At 32.4% G+C, this 22,720-nt stretch overlaps 1 protein-coding gene across 14 annotated transcripts in view; it reads right to left on the bottom strand.

The window, feature by feature from the left end:
- LOC145271243 (ATP-binding cassette sub-family C member 8-like) overlaps positions 1 to 22,720 on the bottom strand; it is a 528,909-nt gene that overhangs the window by 67,715 nt on the left and 438,474 nt on the right. For all 14 annotated transcript variants that reach the window (XM_080126810.1, XM_080126808.1, XM_080126809.1 and 11 more), the window contains 2 exons: positions 13,714 to 13,798; positions 7,356 to 7,446 (listed from right to left, as the gene is read on the bottom strand). In XM_080126810.1, the coding sequence (XP_079982936.1) occupies positions 7,356 to 7,446; positions 13,714 to 13,798 (176 nt within the window). The remainder of the gene's footprint in view (positions 1 to 7,355; positions 7,447 to 13,713; positions 13,799 to 22,720) is intronic.

Raw genomic sequence — 22,720 nt, forward strand, 5'->3', positions numbered from 1 at the left:
CAAATAGTGTATTTCATCGTTAGTTACAATTGTTTCAAAACTATTCGGACAAATTTAAACATTATGTCGTTTGAAAATTTTCACAAGAACAGCCTTTCTTCAGACTTATTGGATAAAAAACACTTTATGGAGTCCATTTTCCTTATGTGGAAAAACATGGGAAAATTTTTTACCTGCATCTCATCTTTCCAAAGTTTTTTTAAATATATATATATATATAATGCAATGATGAAAGGAAGACGAAAATTCACGATTAAAACATTTAAAATAAAGTTTAAAAAAAAAATGGAAGCGTCAGCTGACCGGTTTCGCCATCGCTTTATCAAAGCAATATCGAGGGTTTGTTTTAGAAAAAAAAAAAACACGCTGGGATTCATTTTGCCCCCGAAAACGTAAGATAAATTTAATTTGGACCCTAACACATCGTGCCCTTATGATCTGCTCAAAATCAAAACTGGATGAGGAATTAAAAATAATTACTGATACCCCTTCCAAAAATGGGTGCGTTTTCGATGTGATTAGGTCAGTTATACAAAGGAAAATTAGCAGAGTCCTCTGTAACTAAAATTCAAACGTTTAAATAATGCCCAGTATATCTGCGTTTACCTTGGCTGGGGACAGTAAGTGAAAAATTTACAAAGCAAATAAGTTCAACAGTGTAAAACTGTTATTTTGCTTCAAATGTAGGTGTTGTGTTTTCTACAAGAAGGCTGATACCATGCTCTCGAAAAGATACCCCACCCCATAATAATAATAATAATAATGATAATGTAGTTTACAATTTTGAATGTAGTTGCAGTGCCAACTATGTGGGTCGAACAACAGTAAGATTGGATGGAAGAGTCCAACAACACGTACCTATCAAAATCAGAAATGGGACTTACCAAACAACAGACGTAATTGCCAATACATACGGGTCTTCAATTACTGACCACCTTCTAAAAAACCCGTCTTGTGCAGTGAACTTTAGCAGGAATTCTTTTTCAATCCTGAGTCCTGCTCACTCATTAAAAGACCTTGGAGACTCTTCACGTTCGGTTGAGAAGGCATTCCCTCTGTAAGCAGGAGGAATGCCTCTTGGGTTTGAGTGTGATTAGTCTCCAGGATATATATATATATATATATATATATATATATATACATATATATATTGTATGTGAAAGTGCTGTGACACTTATATGTTTCGGTACTTCTGCATTTTAAAGCCTGTTTTTCCAGGAGTCTTGCTCAGCAACGCCCGGCGAATGACGAAAACCGCCGGATTATACCGGGTGAGCAAAAAGAGACAAGCGAACAGACGGTAAAAATTGGAAGAAAAAAAAAGACAGGAAAAGAAAGAGTTTAAAAAGAAAAGAAAAGAAAGGGCAGAGTATCATTCCGCCAGCGTAGTATACCCCCCCCAACTTTCCCATGTTAAGAACGACTTTCGGAATAAACACCCCTAACTTCCCCATGTTAAAAACGGCTTTCGGAATAAGCATCCCAATCTCCCCATGTTAAGAACGACTTTCGAAATAAACACCCCCAACTTCCCCATGGTAAGAACGACTTTCGAAATAAACGCCCCCAACTTCCCCATGTTAAGAACGTCTTTCGGAATAAGCATCTCAACTTCCCCATGTTAAGAACGACTTTCGAAATAAACACCTCCAACTTCCCCATGTTAAGAACGACTTTCGAAATAAACACCCGCCACTTCCCCATGGTAAGAACGACTTTCGGAATAAACACCCCCAACTTCCCCATCGTAAGAACGACTTTCGAAATAAACACCTCCAACTTCCCCATGTTAAGAACGACTTTCGAAATAAACACCCCCAACTTCCCCATGGTAAGAACGACTTTCGGAATAAACACCCCCAACTTCCCCATGGTAAGAACGACTTTCGAAATAAACACCCCCAACTTCCCCATGTTAAGAACGACTTTCGGAAAAAAGTCCCCCCTCGAAAGCTATTCTTAACATAGGGAGGTTGGGGGTGTTTATTCTGAAAGCCATTCTTAATATGGGGAGTTTGGGGGAGTTATACTACCCTGGGACAGGTCGTAAAAATAAAGAATACCAAAATAACTTTCCATACACAAACAAAACAAGAAATATATTCGTTGACTAATTCAAAGAAACAAAATTTTTATCCCCTCCCCCCCCAAAAAAAAAACAAACAAACAAACAAACAAAAGAAAAACAGTTGCTATAAAAAATAAATAAAACAGTAATATTTATGAAATTATTACGGTAGGTTGTTTGTTTTGTTTTCCTTTTTTTTGTTCGTTTTTTTTTTATTGACTTCCTTTCGCTCTGTATAATCCGGCGGTTTCCGTCGTCCGCTGGGCGTTGCCGTGCGAGACTCACGGAAAACTGCAGAAGCACCACGTTTTCTATGCAGGAGGGGGGGGCATTGGTAGTGTGTACGTGCACTTTAATATACATTACGTTCTCGATAATATTCCAGTAGAGGTCCAAGTATTATGCTCATGTCGTCTGTAAACGAAATAATTTCAAGTTTTTCTCAAGATGACAAATTTCTCAAACAACAAGTCAACCAATAATTACAGGAAAAATGGGGTTTGCATTACTGTACACATAGATTCGAAAAAGTTGTCAAAAAAACAAATATATAACAAATAAATGTTATCAAAGGCAAGATAAGTTACTTTTCTACCAAATTGGATATATTTTTTTGTTTTTATTCAATGTAACATGTTTATTCAGCTCAAAAAGCATACAGTGTTTACCGATGTATTGGAAAATTCAAAATGGCGCCCGACACTCTCTTTAACATGGTAAGTTTGGGAAAAGGTGTTATAAATAATAAACTAGACAAAATACTATTAAAAAACCACCGAATATATGTCAAGTTATGTCACGGTAACATATAATGAGCGAATTTCTAACAGTATTTTGTCTAGTTTATTATTTATAACATCTTTTCCTGAACTTACCGTGTTAAAGAGAGTGTCGGGCGCCATTTTGAATTTTCCAATACATCGGTAAACACTGTATGCTTTTCGAGCTGAATAAACATGTTACATTGAATAAAAACACGAAAAATATATCCAGTTAGGTAGAAAAGTAACTTATCTTGCCTTTGATAACATTTATTTGTTATATATTTATTTTTTGACAACTTTTTCGAATTTATGTGTACAGTAATACAAACCCGAAAAATGCAAGCAAAATACAAACCTGTTCACAAAGTTAATTTTACCCGACCTGGGAGGGGTATTCTTCTAGACTAAAAAAGTTCTGATTTCCTTGATTCTCAAATGCACTTGTGATGTTAGGCTGTATAAGAGTGTTAACTTTGGTCAAAATTGGACTGTTCCTTCTTTAATTAGATTATTTTTTAATTATCGCTTTTTTTTTCTTTTTTTTTCAGTCATTCCAAAACAAAAACTATCTAAGAACGCTGCCAAATACATAAAGTACATTGGAGTGATTTTTTTAAAAAAATTGCCTATCCAGTTTCAAGTCCCTAGGGAAGAAACACACGTACACAAAGCGTTTTTTATATAGGGTTCGTACAGATTTTAATGCGCATTTTCAAGGACTTTTCAAATTGTTTCAAGGCCTTCTCCAGACTAAATTCAAGTTTTTAAAACAAAATTTGGGGTTTGTTTTAAAATCCACAGCGATTCACTAAATGGTAAAAAAAACAAAAAAAACTTAAATACAACAAATAAATGTTACCATAGGCAATAAAAGTTACTTTGCAATTTACCTGCGTCATTTTTTGTGTCTTTTTAAAAGTAGCTTTAAATGCTTTTTTATTTTATCTCAAATAGTAATTCTCTTTACGGCTTTTAATTTCCTAATAAAGATGGCTGCCATCTTTTTTTTTTTTTTTTTTGCTAATTTTAAATTATCACCTTTTCTTTTTTGCGGGAGAGGGGGATTCGCCATTGGTTGGAGAGTCAATATCAGGGTTCGTACAAATTTTCAATCCCCATTTTCAATGGCATTTCAAAGTTTTTCAAGGCCTTCTCCAGACAAAATTCAAGTTTGTTTTACAATCAACAGCGATTCAAAAAAAGTGGTGAAAAAAATCAAATATACAACAAATAAATGTAACCAATAAAAGTTACTTTGCAAACTACCTGCATCATTTTTTGGTGTTCTTTTTTTTAAAGTAGGTTTAAATGTTTTTGTTTTTTTTTATATCTCAAATATTAACTCTTAATAAGGCTTTTAAATTTCCAACCAAAATGGCTGCCATCTTGTTTATTGTTTTACCATAACCAATAAAAGTTACTTTGCAATTTACCTGCATCATATTTTTAATGTTTTTATTTTTTTATTTTTTTTAAGTAGTTTTAAATACTTTTTTTTTTATTTCATTTCAAATATTGATTCTCTTTACGGCTTTTAATTTCCAACCAACATCGCTACTGCCTGGGCTTTTTTTTTTTTTTTTTTTTCGGCCCGTCCAGCTTCATTTAAAGTTATCACATTTTAGGTTTGTATTATTACACACGTAGATTCGAAAAAGTTGTCAAAAAAAAACAAATATATAACAAATAAATGTTATCAAAGGCAAGATAAGTTACTTTTCTACCTAACTGGATATGTTTTTCTAGTGTTTTTATTCAATGTAACATGTTTATTCAGCTCGAAAAACATACAGTGTTTACCGATGTATTGGAAAATTTAAAATGTCACCAGACTCTCTCTTTGACACGGTAAGTTTGGGAAAAGGAGTTAAAAATAATAAAGTAGACAAAATACTGTTAGAAACTCGCCCAATATATGTTACCGTGACATAGGCTGACATATATTCGGTAGGTTTTTAACAGTATTTTGTATATTTTTTTTATTTTTAGCTCCTTTTCTCAAACTTACCGCGTGAAAGAAAGAGTCGGCCGCCATTTTGAATTTTCCAATACATTGGTAAACACTGTATGTTTTTCGAGCTGGATAAACATGTTACATTAAATAAAAACACTAAAACAATTATCCATTTAGGTAGAAAAGTGACTTATCTTGCCTTTGATAACATTTATTTGTTATATATGTGTTTTTTTGACAACTTTTTCGAATCTATGTGTACAGTAAAACAAACCCCACATTTTTAGGGGGGAGGGGGATTCGCCAGTGGAGAGTCCCGTTCACAGAAGGAAAGTTTTTTTTTTAGAGGTGGGGTGGGGCGACTATTTTTAATCATGGCGGGCGCACTACTTCACCCCCCCCCCCCAAATGAAATTATAAATTAAGGCAAAAATAGAGGGACATTTATTTTCATTTAATTTTTATTATTTCGATATAAATTTTTACAGGACATAAAGGATAAAATTTTCAAGGCCTTTCAAGAAATTTTGGTATTTTTTTAGATTAGGTCCACCTCCACAATTTCTTTTTATGACACCTTTTATTGGTTGTCGACTATGCTGAATACGAAAATCGCATTGAAATTTTGCAGAAATAATTAGTTATCAAGATGTAAAAAGTTGTATTATACATTGTATTCTTTGGCGGCCATCTTTTTTACGCGCGAGCAGTGTCAGTCATAGAGGAGTAGATTTGTTTATGGCGCGCACACGCGCGTAAAAAAGATGGCCGCCAAAGAATATAATGCATAATAGAACTTTTTATATCTCGATAACTACTAATTTCTGCAAAATTTCAATGCGATTTTCGTACTCAGCATAGTCAAAAACCTTTAAAAGTCGCCATCTAAAAGAAAATTGTGGAGATGGACCTAATCTGAAAATTTACCAAAATTTTCAAGACATTTTCCTTTTTTTTTCAAGAATTTTTCGAAGTAATAATAGAAATAAGGCCTTTCTTTTAAAGGCAAATGTAAAAATACAAGGAATTTCCAAGTCTGTGCGAACCGTCTTAATTTGCTTAACAAAAAAAGGTAGTTTCAAAATAAAGGGACGTAATTCTTGTAGTCACAAAATTCAAAATTTAAAAGTAAAAGCAAGTTTCAATATAACGGGACATAACTCAAAAATATGATGCAATTTTAAACAATTTATGTCGATTTCATTTTTAATATTTAAAAAATATTTTTATGGTATTTTTTTTTATTGATACTTAAATAAATAATTTCAAAACAATGTATTTAGATTTTATTTTTAATATTTAAAAAATATTTTTATGGTATTTTTTTAATTGATACTTTAATAATTAATGGCAGCTTTTTAATACTTAAATAATTTAATGGTATTTATTTCAATTTTAATATTTAAACAATATTTTTATGGCATTTTTTTAATACTTAAATATAATTTAATAGTATTTATTTCGATTTTACTTTTACTATTTAAAAATATTTTAATGGTATTTTTATTAATACTTAAAAAATAGTTTAATACTATTTATTTAGATTTTATTTTTAATATTTAAAAATATTTTAATTGTATTTTTATTGATACTTAAATAATTTAATAGTATTTATTTCGATTTTATTTTCAGTATTTAAAAATATTTTCATGGCATTTCTTATTAATACTCAAAAATAATTCAATAGCATTTACTTTGATTTTATTTTCACTATTTAAAAATATTTTAATGGTATTTTTATTAATACTTAAAAATAATGTAATAGTATTTATTTCGATTTTATTTCTAATATTTAAGAAAATAGTTTAATAATATTTTATGAATAGTTAAAAATAATTTAATAGTATTAATTTCGATTTTATTTTTAATATTTAAAAAATATTTTAATGGTATTTTTATTAATACTTAAAAATAATTTAATAGTATTTATTTCGATTTTATTTCTAATATTTAAGAAAATAGTTTAATAATATTTTATGAATAGTTAAAAATAATTTAATAGCATTTATTTCGATTTGATTTTCAATATTTAAAAAAATATTTTAATGGTATTTTTATTAATACTAAAAAATAATTTAATAGTATTTATTTCGATTTTATTTTTAATATTAAAAAAATAGTGTAATAATATTATTATGTATACTTAAAAATAATTTAATAGTATTTATTTCTATTTTATTTTCAATATTTAAAAAAAAATTTAATTCTATTTTTTATGTATACTTAAAAAAATGATTTAATAGTATTTATTTCGATTTTATTTTTAATATTTTGACACAAATTTTTATTGGACATAAAGAATACAATTTTCCATATTTTCAAAGATTTCAAGAATATAATAGAAATAAGGAAATAAGGCCTTTTCAAGGCAAACGTCAAAATTCAAAGATTTTTCAATCTGTGCGAATGCTGCTATATGCTGAAATCAAAGAGAATTGCAAAAAATTAAAATACTTGAAATGAACATGAAAATGATGGTAATACCAATAATTCTAGGAACACAAGGAACAGTCGCAAAGAACACAAAATGTACTTCCTTGATTATTGACGAGGAAGGAAACTTCCTTACCATCATCCTCCAACCCTTCATCTTCCAAACTGTTTTCCGTCATAACAGACATTTGGGAGACCTGTCGACTAATCGGGATGCCAAGATTGGACTGCAAAAGAAAAGAAAAGAATTTTTTAAAGTCGAGTCTCGCATAAAAAAGTAAAGACATGCACAAAATATAGGGTGACACCCACAAATAAATTGGTCTATCCCTAACTTGTCCACCAAGTTTCAGACATAAATGTCCAACAATCTTTGTTTTCATCAATCAAGTTTATACTAATAAACATTATAACGTGAATTTGTATTGGAATTTATTTATGTTGCTGCTCCTGCTTAATGGCGCTTGTCCCTCTTAAGGCTCTGTGGATTGGCTAGCAGTGATCTCCTACGCCCACCCCCTTAGGGGTCATGGGGATTAACTTCTAAAAACCTTAGGAGATTTTGCCTCAGCTTCTTTTTCGACCCCAACCGCAGAACTGTTGCATAAATGTTAAAATAGACACACTAGACGATCAACTAAATGATATGGCATATATACATACACGCATTTACACACACACACACACGAATATACAGAAAAAATATAAAACCCAACTATTCAATGTGTACGTTGTTATAGAACATATTCACATAAACCTATGACACGTTTTATAATATATATCTCCCACATGACTATATAACACAAGTGCCCTCTTTTTTTGTCTTTGGAATTTATTTATGTAGCTCCTCCTGCTAATGGTGCTTATACAACACAAGTGCCATCTTTTTTAAAGTCGAGTCTCGCATAAAAAAGTAAAGACATGCACAAAATATAGGATGACACCCACAAATAAATTGGTCTATCCCTAACTTGTCCACCAAGTTTCAGACATAAATGTCCAACAATCTTTGTTTTCATCAATCAAGTTTATACTAATAAACATTATAACGTGAATTTGTATTGGAATTTATTTATGTCGCTCCTCCTGCCATCATATACAACACAAGTGCCATCTTTTTTTGTCTTTGGATTTGCTAGCAGTGATCTCCTACCCCCACCCCCTTAGGGGTCATGCGTATTAAACTATACTTGTCATTGCATACAAAAAATTTTTTCTGGAAACGAAAAATACAAGTGAGAGAAAGACTATTTTTTAGGCACCTAATTCTTCGAAAAATATTTTAAAATATTTTTTTTAAATACGGGTTTATTCGATTTAAAAATTTTTTTAGTGATTTTCTGGGAATATTTTTGTTGATTTTTATCTGGAAAACATTTTGGCAATTCTGCATTATGCGGCCGAACGCCATGTTTTTTTTGGTGCGTTTCATTAAATTGCCGCCAGGGTATTGGAATTTATTTATATAGCTCCTCCTGCTAATGGTGCTTGTCCCTCTTATGCTCAGTTGATTGGCTAACAGTGATCTCCTACCCCTTAGGGGTCACGTGTATTAAACTATAAAAAGCTTGGGAGATTTTGCCTCAGCTTCTTTTTCGACCCCCAACTGCAGATTGGAACTTCCGGTGTGAAGCTCACAACGGCAGTCACTGAAAGCCACTGCACTTCTGTTTCACGTTGCCCTTTGAATATTATCTTCTTCCCGGACATCCCAAGACGGCGGTGAGAATTCAGCATTCAATTCCATTATACAACGAAGCAGAACTGTTAACCGTCCACACAAAAAGAACCAGAATTGAGGGATGAGATCATCTGTCATCCGAACTCAGCGAACCACATTTTTGCAAACACTTAATCATCTTCATCATTCTGTACAATAGTCCGTTTTCTTTTTTTACATAACATTTCATTTTATTCACCCAATATTATTGCTTGAATGTCAATTATATAAAAGCCAAGTACGGCCAAGGATGGAATACTGTTGCCATATCTGGGCAGGAGCTGCCAAAAACAGCCAATCATGCCTTGACAGAGTACAAAATAGACTTCGTGGTTTAGTGGGGGATGCCCTTTTCTCTACCCTGCAACCCCTCTCCCACAGAAGAGACATTGCGAGCCTATCCTTGTTTTATCGTTATTTTCATGGCAGGTGCTCGTCTGAACTCCAATCCCTGGTCCCCCCTCGCCAATCTTTCCCGAAAAACACCCGTCTAGCTGAATCCACTGTGAAAAATTTCCCCCACTCTATATCTGTGCCTAAATCAAAACGCGGATTTCATGAGCAAAGCTTCTTTCTTAGAACTGCACGCCTGTGGAACTCTGTTCCGTCTGCCTGCTTCCCTCCGGACTACAACTTGGATGTCTTCAAGTCTAATGTTAACAAATTCCTAATGAACCGCCCCCCCTAATTAAACACTTCATAAAATCTCCTCACTAACGTGATGTACTTGCAATAACCCTTATCCCTGAGTGGCTTCCGGGCCTTGATAAATGGTGATCACTGTGTAAAAAAAAAACTTGGTTGTGTTCCCTCCTCTCAAACTGTCGTCACATTTCTGATAAGAACTTTTTTGCCGATTTGTTGTTGCATTCTCGTGTGTGAGAATTGAACTTTATTTCAGGGAAAAATTAATCCCAACATTTGATCCGTCAGTTTCCAGCAGCAGCATTTATGAATAGAATCTCCCAACTCTAAGGGACCATACCCCTATTATGTCAAAAATATTGCAGCACCCTCCTCTATTTTTTATATAATGAGGAAGTCCTTTTTGCTCATTTTTAATTCTGTTAAAAAAGAAATATATATTTTTATATATTCAATTATCTATATATATATATAAAAGCGAAAATGTGTGTATGTATGTGTGTTTGTATTTATAGACAAATGACTGAGGGAGTATCTGTACACAGATGATGTTACAGAGTCTTAGTTTTGTACGACAGCTAAATCTCTCTCTCGGTTCAAAATGTTCAGATCTAGCAACAAGCAAGAGCAAGATAGCCAGCAACAAGTTAAACTGCAGACCAGCTTAATGCAGGTACTGGTCTCCCGCTGTTTTTTTTTAAATCAGAGATTTGCTTTTCCTAGAAAGGTTGCCTTCACCATGGCTTATGGGAGCCCTCTCCACCCAAACACATACATACATACACACACGGTGCTAGTTGGCCGTTGACCCCGAAAAAGGGTTCATTCGCCCTTTGGAAGGTCTTGTTTTTAATCCTTCAGGGAGACTAGCCACCCTCCTCACCAAACAAGTCTGGTGGGGGAACATGACCTGACACGTACAATACATACACATAACATGACCTGACACGTACAATACATACATACATCATATGTAATTATATATATATAGTGCCGGCAAAAAGAAAGTACACACTTGTAATTTTTTCCAAAACTGCAAATTTAAGCTAAATTTAATGTAACTCATCAATCAACTCTCAGCAAAAATGATGTGCTTACAATTATATCTCATAGGATTAGTGAATCTCTCGACAGAGGCAACCTTTCTAGGGCAATTGCTCTTGACATATCACAGGCCTTTGATAGGGTATGGCATAAAGGTTTATTTCACAAGATTTCCAGCTATGGTATAGCTGGAAATGTCTTCTCAATTAATAAATCATTTCTCTCTGATAAGAGTAGTAGGCAAAAATCAGAAGCTCACAATATTAATGCTGGAGCTTCTCAGGCGTCCATCCTGGGCCCAACACTTTTCCTGATCTACTTTAATGATCTTCCAAATCACATCCTTACATCATTCATAGACATTTTTGCTGACGATACTATCATCTATGGTAGCACATCTAAGACAGTAAACGACCAAGTTCTCTCCAATTCTCTCTCTTCTGATCTTGATCACGTTGTACACTGGGGAAAGGAGTGGCTGGTTACTTTTAATGCATCTAAAACCAAGCTTCTCTCTTTACATCATCAACGTTCTGATCCCCATCTGGCATCAATTAAAATGAATGGCTCTCGTCTTGGGGAGGCCTCCAGTTTTGACAAGCTTCTGCGCTTGACCTTTACTCCTGATTTTAAATGGAATACGTACATCAAATCTGTTGCCAAGGCTGCTGGAAAAATGGTTGGATCCTTCTATCGATCCAGTAGATATCTCACTGCTGATGCAATTCTCTATTTATATAAGAGCCAGGTACGTCCAAGGATGGAATATTGTTGCCACGTCTGGGCAGGAGCTGCTAGAAAGGACTTATCCTGCCTTGATAGAGTTCAAAATAAACTTTGTAGCCTCGTAGGCGATGTCCTTTTCTCTTCGCTGCAACCTCTATCTCACAGAAGAGATGGTGCGAGTTTGTCTCTGCTTTATCGTTATTTTCATAGCAAGTGCTCAACTGAGCTTCAATCTATGGTCCGCTCTCGCCAAACTTTCACAAGAAACATTCATCTAGCTGAAAATACTATCAATAATTCCCCCCACTCTTTATCTGTGCCTAAACCTAAACGTAGATTCCATGAACAAAGCTTCTTTCTTAGAACTGCACGCCTGTGGAATTGTCTTCCGTTTTACTGCTTTCCAGCTGACTACAATATGGTTGTCTTCAAGTCTAACGTAAATAAGTTCTTGATGAGCCATTCCAATTAAGTTAACAAATTAGACAAACTCGCAACATCTCTTCCGTGAGAAAGAGGTTGCAGGGAAGAGGGACATCTCCTATGAGGCTACGAAGTCTATTTTGAACTCTATCAAGGCAGGATAAGTCCTTTCTAGCAGCTCCTGCCTAGATGTGGCAACAGTACTCTATCCTTGGACGTATCTGGCTCTTATACAGATAGAAAATGGCATCTGCAATGAGATATCTACTGGATCGATAGAAGGATCCAACCATTTTTCCAGCAGCCTTGGCAACAGATTTGATGTACGTGTTCCATTTCAGGTAAGTAGTAAAGGTCAAGCCCAGAAGCTTGTCAAAACATGAAGCCTCCCCAAGACGAGGGCCATCCATTTTATTGTTGCCAGATGGGGATCAGAGCGTTGATGATGTAAAGATAGAAGCTTGGTTTTAGATGCATTAAAAGTAACCAGCTACCTCTTCCCCCACTGTACCACACGCTCAAGATCAGAGGAGAGAGAATAAAAGAGAACAGTCATTTACAGCGTTTGATGTGTTGCCATAAATGGTCGTGTCACCAGCATAGATGTCAACGAATGATTTAAGTATGTGTTTTAGGAGATCATTGATGCAAATCAGGAAGAGAGTTGGGCCCAGGATGGACCCCTGAGTGACTCCAGCATCAATACTGTGAGCTTCTGATTTCAACCCCTACTCTTCTGAGCCTATCAGAGAGAAATGATTAAATTTGAATAGTATAAAATTCATGCAAACCAGGAGACTTTGATGATATGGCCATTGAAAGAATGGATGAAAGTTTTTTTGTTTTTTTAAATTTTTTTTTTTTTTTAATTACATTTTCACCCCAAACAAGGCACATTGCCACTTTGGTGTAGGGGGCTACTATCAAGGGCAACAACTACTGGGGCACTGTTGGGATTTGGGCAGCAAGATGTTGGTTCACGTTACACTTGAACTTCTGCACGTCAGTACAGTTGGGGAAGCAGGGACCTGGAATTGAATTCCAAAGTCTAGCAGTTCTGAGGAAGAAACTACTGGGGTAGAAAGATCTTTTACATCTAGGGATCTCTACTGTGTGGGGGTGGGATTTAGCTGCCTGTCGGGTTTGTCGAGGGTGTCTGCGTCGTGGGGGCACAAGTGTCTGCAGTTCGTCAGAGCATTCATCATTAAAATACTTGTAGAACAGGCAGAGGGATGCAACGTTTCGTCGATGGGACAGAGGCTGAAGCTTAGATGCCAGTTCAGGGCCTATCAGATTGGCGACTCTTTTTTTAACCTTGTCTAGGAGCGAGAGACTAGTAGCAGATGCACCAGGCCAGATGTGACAACAATACTCCATACATGGGCGAATGGTGGCCTTATAGAGATACAGGATACTTTCAGGTGTCAGTAGTTTTCTAGCACGGTAGAGAGAGCCTACCCTTTTCGCAGCAGGGCCAAGCAGTTTGAAAGATGTACTTTCAGACAGGGAGTCACTGGCCATTGCTATTGGTGGCAGAGAAGGTTTCTTGTAATTATTGAAGGAAACCAGTTTAGTCTTGGCAGCATTGAATGTGACCATCCATTTTTGTCCCCATTCCACTACAGATTGGAGGTCATCCTCTCGTGTTTCTGCCATATCTTTAGATATGTGTTCATTTGTTTTCCTGTCATGCCTGTTATAGAGTGTGGTGTCATCAGCATATATATCCATCTCAGAGGCAGTTTTGTCGGGGAGGTCATTAATAAATATCAGGAACAATAGAGGTCCAAGAATAGACCCCTGAGGCACTCCCGCATTTTTATCACACTGTTTAGATGTTCGACCGTCGAGGACAACCTGGATTTTTATGGAGGTGTCAGGCTAAAAACCTATATAGTTCCCCCATCCCCACCAAAGAAGAAGGGAAGTTAGTTACCTGAATTGACAACTTGTGTACCGGCTCAGAAATGTTACCCAAGCTCGTCCTACGCATCTTGTCAAATTCGAGTTCATTTTCTTTTCTGGAAAAGATAAAAATAACAAATGTAAAAACCGTGAAAATCTAATATATAAAAAAGGCTGTCTGTCTGTCTGTCTCCATATTTTCAAACTCTATATCCTCCGAAACAGTGCTAGGGGCCTCAAATGATTGGGGTTTTATGGACTGTTATTTTATGGGTCTTTAGCCAATTAATTTATTTTTAATCAGTTTATATGCAGGTTACATCGGTACAGTGGTAACGTCACCAGCTTTGAATGCTACAGTTTTGGTTTCAGTTTCGATTCTAGCTGATGGCACCTAAATACATTTTCTTTTTACTTTTGAAATCACGACTCTATAATAATATATACGAAATCTGGACAAATTAAAATATCATATTTAAGCGTATTTTACGGCCGGGCAAATCCTCCCCCCCCCGTCTTCCGCTAGTAGTAGACATTTTAGAATTCAAGCAAGATACTCAGGCAGACAATATATTTTTATGGAATCCCTTAAACATGCAAACACTTACAGGCATGTAACTATCTTTATAGTCGAGTTTCACCCTCATTAGGGCTCATCAGTTTGGGAAAACAGTTTATAAACATATTTTTTCACAATCTAGTTTCATTCTCCTTCAGGTTCACTAGCAGAGCACATCAGAACCAACGTAAAAAATAAAGAAGTTGAACATTTTTATACACATGTACACATCTATAGACAGATGAGGTACCATCAATAAGTTTCCAGACTTTTTTTGGTACAGGAATTTAAAATTGTCGTAGACTCTTGAAAATTCGGTATGTTATTGCTATACATCTTCTGAGATGACCGACCAATTTTTAGGATTTCAGGTTCAAATGAACAGCTCGAGCAGGAATTGGAATACAGCCTACTAAAGTCTTATTGTCACAGCTGGTGAATTTCAAAATTGCAATCTGGACGTGAAGACATTTTAAAAGAACGATATGCAATAAAATTCTGTTTTAAACTTGGGAAAAATTACCATAGGAACGTATGGAATGCTTCGGACTGCTTTTGGACTATCTTTTCATGAATCGAGCATCAGTTTTCGAGTGGCATAAGAGATTCAAGGAAGGCAGGAAGTCTGTGAAGGATGATAAGAGGTGTGGGAAGAGTAAGGAAGTCAGAATATCAAAGTTGATTGGCCAAATAAAGAATTTCATAGATAAGGACAATCACGTGTCCATAGAGACAATAAGTGCACAGTTTGATGTCAGTGTGGGAACTGTGCACATAATTATTCATGAGGAACTGAAGATGTGGAAGATTTGCACGAATGCACCAGTTCACAACTCCATCCTTGTCACAGACTATTTGACAAAGACAGTTCCTCACCCTCCCTATACTTCAGACCTTGCTCCCTATGACTTTTGGTTATTCCCTAAGCTCAAGGAAAAGCTTGAAGCCTGTTGTTATGAGACGAGGGTCACTGACACACTCACACAAGACAAATTCCATGGGGTCTTCTAGAAGTTGTTAGAATGGTACAAGTGCATTGCAGCCGGAGGAGATTACTTTGAAAGGGACTAAAGTTTCATGTGTGTACTATCTATTTGACCCCCCCCCCCAAAAAAAGTGAGAAAAAATTTGTAATAATTGAAAACTAGGGTAAAAGAAAAATAATCAAGTTATGTCCCTTTATCATAAAACTACCTAAGATAGTTTTGTGATAAAGGGACGTAACGATGCAATTTCAGAACAATGTATTTCGAGTTTATTTTCAATATTAAAAAGAAATATTTTAGTGTTATTTTTATTAATACTTAAAAAAAAAACAATTTAGTAGTATTTATTTCAATTTTATTTTTAATATTTTGAAACAAATTCTTATTGGACATAAAGAATACAATTTTTAAGGCCTTTTCAAGAAATTTTCCATATTTTCAAGAATTTTTCAAAGTAATGATAGAAATAAGGCCTTTAAAAGGCAAATATCAAAATTCAGAGATTTCAAGTCTATACGAACCGTCTTAATTTGCTTAATAACAAAAAGGGAGGGGAAGTAGTTTCAAAATAAAGGGACGTAATTCTTGTAATCACAAAATTGAAAATTCAAAATTTAAAAGTAAAAGAAAGTTTTGTGATAAAGGGACATAACTACAAAATATGATGAAATTTCAAAACAATTTATTTCGATTTTATTTTCAATATTAAAAAAATATTTTTATGGTATTTTTATTAATACTTAAACATAATTTAATAGCATTTCGATTTTATTTTTAATTTTAAATATTAAAAAAAATATTTTTTATGGTATTTTTATTAATACTTAAAAAATAATTTAATAGTATTTATTTTTATTTTATTTTAAATATTTAAAAAATATTTTATGGTATTTTTATTAATACTTAAAAAAATAATTTAATAGTATTTATTTTTATTTTATTTTAAATATTAAAAAAAAATATTTTATTGTATTTTTATTAATACTTAAAAAAATAATTTAATAGTATTTATTTTTATTTTATTTTAAATATTAAAAAAAATATTTTATGGTATTTTTATTAATACTTAAAAAAATAATTTAATAGTATTTATTTTTATTTTATTTTCAATATTTAAAAAAATGTTTTTATTAATACTTTAAAAATAATTTAATAGTATTTATTTTTATTTTATTTTTAATATTTAAAAAAATGTTTTTATTAATACTTAAAAAATAATTTAATAGTATTTATTTTGATTTTATTTTCAATATTTAAAAAAATGTTTTTATTAATACTTTAAAAATAATTTAATAGTATTTATTTTTATTTTATTTTTAATATTTAAAAAAAATGTTTTTATTAATACTTAAAAAATAATTTAATAGTATTTATTTTGATTTTATTTTCAATATTTAAAAAAATGTTTTTATTAATACTTTAAAAATAATTTAATAGTATTTATTTTTCTTTTATTTTCAATATTTAAAAAATATTTTAATGGTATTTTTATTAATACTTAAAAAATAATTTAATAATATTTATTTTGATTTTATTTTCAATATTTAAAATATATTTTTATGGTTTTTTTTATTAATACTTAAAAAATAATTTAATAGTATTTATTTCGATTTTGTTTTTAATATTTAAAAAAATATTTTTATTAATACTTAAAAATTATTTAATAGTAATTTATTTCGATTTTGTTTTTAATATTTAAAAAAATATTTTTATGGTATTTTTATTAATACTTAAAAAATAATTTAATAGTATTTATTTCGATTTTATTTTTAATATTTTGACACAAATTTTTATTGGATATAAAGAATACAATCTTCAAAACATTTTAAAGGCATTTTTCATATTTTCAAGGATTGTTCAAGAAAATAATAGAAATAAGGTTTTCCAAGGTAAAAGTCAAAATTCAAAGACTTTTTCGAGTCTGTATGAACCCTGACCAACAACACTGGAAATAAAGAATACAAGATATTTTCAAAAATTTTTGATATTTTTAGAGATTTTTCAAGGAAATAATAGAAATGAGGCATTTTTAAGGCAAAATTCAAAATTCAAAGATTTTACAAATCTGTATGAACCCTGGGTATACATAGTTGGAATAAGTTATTTTTATTTTTTATTTTTTTTGAAGGGACTGAATTGAAATACATTAATTTTGTTTGCAAAGGACATGATTAAAAGGAGAACAAATAATATTGGCTAGTCGGAATAAAATATCGATTCCGAGATACAATGCTATGTATGTCAAAAGTCGAAAATCGGACAAATTTTACTTTATGTATTAGACGTATAAACAATTACATATAAACATAAAACAAAAGAACGTAAAAACACGCATGATGCAAAAAATAAAAATAAAACACAAGGCCACCATTCGCTCATGCATGGAGTATTACTGGGGCATCTACCGGTAGTCTCTTCCTCTTGAACACGGTCCAAAGAAGAGTCTTCAATTTATTAGGTCCCACTTTGTCTATTAAGCTCTGACCCCTGTCCCATCGTCGCAATGTTGCATCTGTTTTACAAGTATTTTAATGGAATGTGCCCTCTCAACGTACAACCCGCGGCAAATATGCTTAGCAACAAAATCACACCCCTTCAGTGTTGATGTCTCTAAATGCCGAAAAGCCTTATACTCCAATAGTTTCTTCCCTCAAACTGTGTCTGTTTTACAAGTATTTTAATGGAATGTGCTCTGATGAACCCATTCCACTTGTGCCCTCTCGACGTACAACCTGTTTAGCAACAAAATCACACCCCTTCAGTGTTGAGGTCCCTAAATGCCAAAAAGCTTTATACTCCAATAGTTTCTTCCCTCAAACAGCTAGATTTTGGAATTCCCTTCCTACTGCCTGCTTCCCTTAAATCTAATGTACACCAGTATCTTGCTCATATTCCCTAAACATGGTCGCCCACCAAAAATAAAAATATCGTATATGCGTGTGTGTGTGTGTGTGTGTGTTATTCCCGGGTTTTATTTATTTATTTATTTTCCAGTTGTTTAATGTAAAACATGTATTTTTTAACAGTTTTCTTACAATTTGTGACTAAATATCATAAGTTGTTGTTTCATCTGATATATCAACCAGCAAATTTCTAGCTTTGCTACAATTCGGCTTTGGCCTTTTGGGCAAGATCAACTTGACTGGTGATACAAATCAGATCCTGTCCCCCAATTTTTTATTTTTTTTATTTTTTGGCACTAGAGAACCTTCCGAGGCTACCCTACCACTACCCCCCCCCTATCTTTTTGTTTTATCTCTCTCCCCCTGGTCAACCCCTACTCGAAGGTCGCCGCCTACCCTCTTCCCCTTTTTTGTTTTTGACAATTATTTATTTATCCTCCCTACACCCGATAAGAATCCTTCCCAATTCCCACTAGGGATCTTCCCGCTTGGTTTTGGTGCCCCGGAAAACAGTAGGTGATCTAACTTTCTAGATTAGCTCAGGGAGGGACCTTACTAACAATGCACTAGGCAATTTTAGTTTTTGTATATTTTTTCTAGATTCCCCACTCCCCAACACAAACTGCTTTTTCTTACAAAATTCAAGAACTTTTTATTTGCCAATGAATTGAACTTTTTTCACACGCACACACACACATTTTAATTTAAAAAAAAAAAATTTTTTTTTATACACACACACACACACACACACACACACACACACACACACACACACACACACACAGAAATTGTAAATATATTCTTTTTTGCAAAAACGCTGGGGTTTTCATTAGTTAGTTTAGATTCCACAGAGTGAATGAGGTATTGTGGTAAATGTTGCCAGTCAAGAGTAAAGTCGACAAAGACTCCATTTTCATTTTAGTAACAAAGACCCTGCAACACTCCCCCACCCAGATCTTAAAGGGCCTTGTGCCTAAATTTGTTTTGTAAATTTGAATTTTGCTTTTAATTTATTTTAATTTTACATTGAATTATTTTGATTGTAATTTTCATTTTCATGAAGTAAATTATATATAAAGATCAAAGTGTGGTATCTGTTCTTCAGATGCGGCACTTCCATTTCTCGTTTTCTTTCAGTGGAGGAGAAATCCTTCACGACTGAGACAATTTTTATTTTTGTTCCTTTTCTCCAAGTTAAAAAACGACACTGATGTCTAACTCTGTTCCGTGGGGAGGCATTGTAAATAGGTACAATTATAATTTGCTAATTTCTTACTGTCCTCTGATGAGAAGAATGGCAAGAGTGGTATTCTTTGAAACTCCGCGGAATGAGGACTTTTAAAATTGTTTTGGGAGTATTCTGTTGAATAATAAATTTAATTGTAAATTTTAATTTACAGTTTTACATTCCTTTTTTTCCCCCCACACATAAAGATATATATATCTGTAATTTATATATATTAATTTATACTTAATATATTATATTTAATACTTATTATAGTAAATAATTATATATATATATATATATATATATATATATATATGGTTTTCTTAGCTGTAAGCGAGGACATGAAAATCTTTAAAAAAAGGGTGTGTAATTTAAAAAGGCAGAACAATAATAATAATAATTACAAGAAAGCATAAAAAACACAAAAACACGCAACATAAACAATATATATATATATATATATATATATATATATATATATATATATATGCTGCAAAGAATAAAATAAAATGATAAAAATGATCAATTTTTTGCATGGCCTCACAGCTGTGAGTCAGAGCCAGTAAACATAAAAAAACAGGAGAATAAACAATATTGTTTTGAAAAAAAATAAAATAAAACCGGGTAAATGAGCAATATTGCTTTGAACAAAAAAAAACAGAAGAAACGGAAGAATAAACAATATTGCTTTGAAAAAAAAATCGGGTAAATGAGCAATATTGCTCTGAAAAAAAAAAGAAGAAACGGAAGAATAAACAATATTGCTTTGAAAAAAAAGAAGAAGAAACGGAAGAATAAACAATATTGCTTTGAAAAAAAAACCCGGGTAAATGAGCAATATTGCTTTGAAAGAAAAAGAAGAAACAGAAGAATAAACAATATTGCTTTGAAAGAAAAAGAAGAAACAGAAGAATAAACAATATTGCTTTGAAAAAAAAACCCGGGTAAATGAGCAATATTGCTTTGAAAAAAAGAAGAAGAAACGGAAGAATAAACAATATTGCTTTGAAAAAAAAATCGGGTAAATGAGCAATATTGCTTTGAAAAAAAAAGAAGAAACGGAAGAATAAACAATATTGCTTTGAAAAAAAAATCGGGTAAATGAGCAATATTGCTTTGAAAAACAAAAGAAGAAACGGAAGAATAAACAATATTGCTTTGAAAAAAAAAATCGGGTAAATGAGCAATATTGCTTTGAAAAAAAAGAAGAAGAAACGGAAGAATAAACAATATTGCTTTGAAAAAAAAATCGGGTAAATGAGCAATATTGCTTTGAAAAAAAGAAGAAGAAACGGAAGAATAAACAATATTGCTTTGAAAAAAAAATCGGGTAAATGAGCAATATTGCTTTGAAAAAAAAAGAAGAAACGGAAGAATAAACAATATTGCTTTGAAAAAAAAATCGGGTAAATGAGCAATATTGCTTTGAAAAACAAAAGAAGAAACGGAAGAATAAACAATATTGCTTCGAAAAAAAAAATCGGGTAAATGAGCAATATTGCTTTGAAAAAAAAGAAGAAGAAACGGAAGAATAAACAATATTGCTTTGAAAAAAAAATCGGGTAAATGAGCAATATTGCTTTGAAAAAAAAAAAGAAGAAACGGAAGAATAAACAATATTGCTTCGAAAAAAAAAACCTGGGTAAATGAGCAATATTGCTTTGAAAAAAAAGAAGAAGAAACGGAAGAATAAACAATATTGCTTTGAAAAAAAAAATCGGGTAAATGAGCAATATTGCTTTGAAAAAAAAAAGAAGAAACGGAAGAATAAACAATATTGCTTCGAAAAAAAAAGAAGAAATGGAAGAATAAACAATATTGCTTCGAAAAAAAAAATCGGGTAAATGAGCAATATTGCTTTGAAAAAAAAGAAGAAACGGAAGAATAAACAATATTGCTTCGAAAAAAAAAGAAGAAATGGAAGAATAAACAATATTGCTTCGAAAAAAAAATCGGGTAAATGAGCAATATTGCTTTGAAAAAAAAGAAGAAACAGAAGAATAAACAATATTGCTTCGAAAAAAAAAATCGGGTAAATGAGCAATATTGCTTTGAAAAAAAAAAGAAGAAATGGAAGAATAAACAATATTGCTTCGAAAAAAAAAGAAGAAACGGAAGAATAAACAATATTGCTTTGAAAAAAAAAGAAGAAACGGAAGAATAAACAATATTGCTTTGAAAAAAAATGATAAAACTGGAAGGATGAACAATATTGCTTTGAAAAAAAAAGAAGAAATGGAAGAATAAACAATATTGCTTCGAAAAAAAAATCGGGTAAATGAGCAATATTGCTTTGAAAAAAAAAGAAGAAATGGAAGAATAAACAATATTGCTTCGAAAAAAAAAATCGGGTAAATGAGCAATATTGCTTTGAAAAAAAAAAGAAGAAATGGAAGAATAAACAATATTGCTTCGAAAAAAAAATCGGGTAAATGAGCAATATTTCTTTGAAAAAAAATGATAAAACTGGAAGGATGAACAATATTGCTTTGAAAAAAAAAGAAACGGAAGAAAGGAAAATGAAAAACTGCAAAGAAAAGAAGAAATAATTTATAGAAAAATAGTGCATGCATAAACGAACATTACAACAAGACCTTTATTGATGAAGTTAACAAAACATTGTAGTCTACATTGCACTGTAGAGAACCTACTGTTGATTTTATAAAATTATTTTTCTATATAATAGCTTGCATTAAAGTTTAAAATAAAAAAGTTAAATATTATGTTTCAATTGTGCTCTGAACAGACACATCTATTTCGAACGCGCCCCTATTTTACCAAAAATAACCTACTGTTGATTTGATGCACCGGGCCTTTCTGCTTGTGCAATGATAAAACTTCTCAAACGCAGTTGTGATGTTAGGTTGTATAAAAGTGTTAACTTTGGTCAAAATTGAATCTCCTTCTTTAATCAGATTTTTTTAATTATCGATCTTTGATACTTATCAGAGACATTCCAATACGAAACGTATCTAAGAACACTGCCAGACACATCAAGCATAATTGTGTGAAATTAAAAAAAAAAAAAAAATTAGCCCAGCCGTTTCGGAGTCAATAGAGAACTCTCTCTCTCTCTCTCTTTCTCTCTCTCTCTCTTTCTCTCTCTGTCACACACACACACACACGTACAAAACCGGCTTTGAAATCTAGTAGGTGATGCCCTTTTTTCTTCTCTTCAACCTCTTTCCCATAAAAGAGACGTTGCGAGCCTGTCTTTGCTCTATTGTTATTTTCATGGCAAGTGCTCGACTGAACCCCAATCTGTGCCCTCTCCTTGTCAAACTTTCACAAAAGACACTCGAGTAGCTACAACCACTATATACGATTTTGTGCCTAAATCTGTGAATGTTTGGCAAAGGTGA

The sequence above is a fragment of the Euprymna scolopes genome, chromosome 46 (genome assembly GCF_053919585.1).
Source record: "Euprymna scolopes isolate OS-2025 chromosome 46, ASM5391958v1, whole genome shotgun sequence".
In the NCBI taxonomy this organism is placed as follows: Eukaryota; Metazoa; Mollusca; class Cephalopoda; order Sepiida; family Sepiolidae; genus Euprymna; species Euprymna scolopes.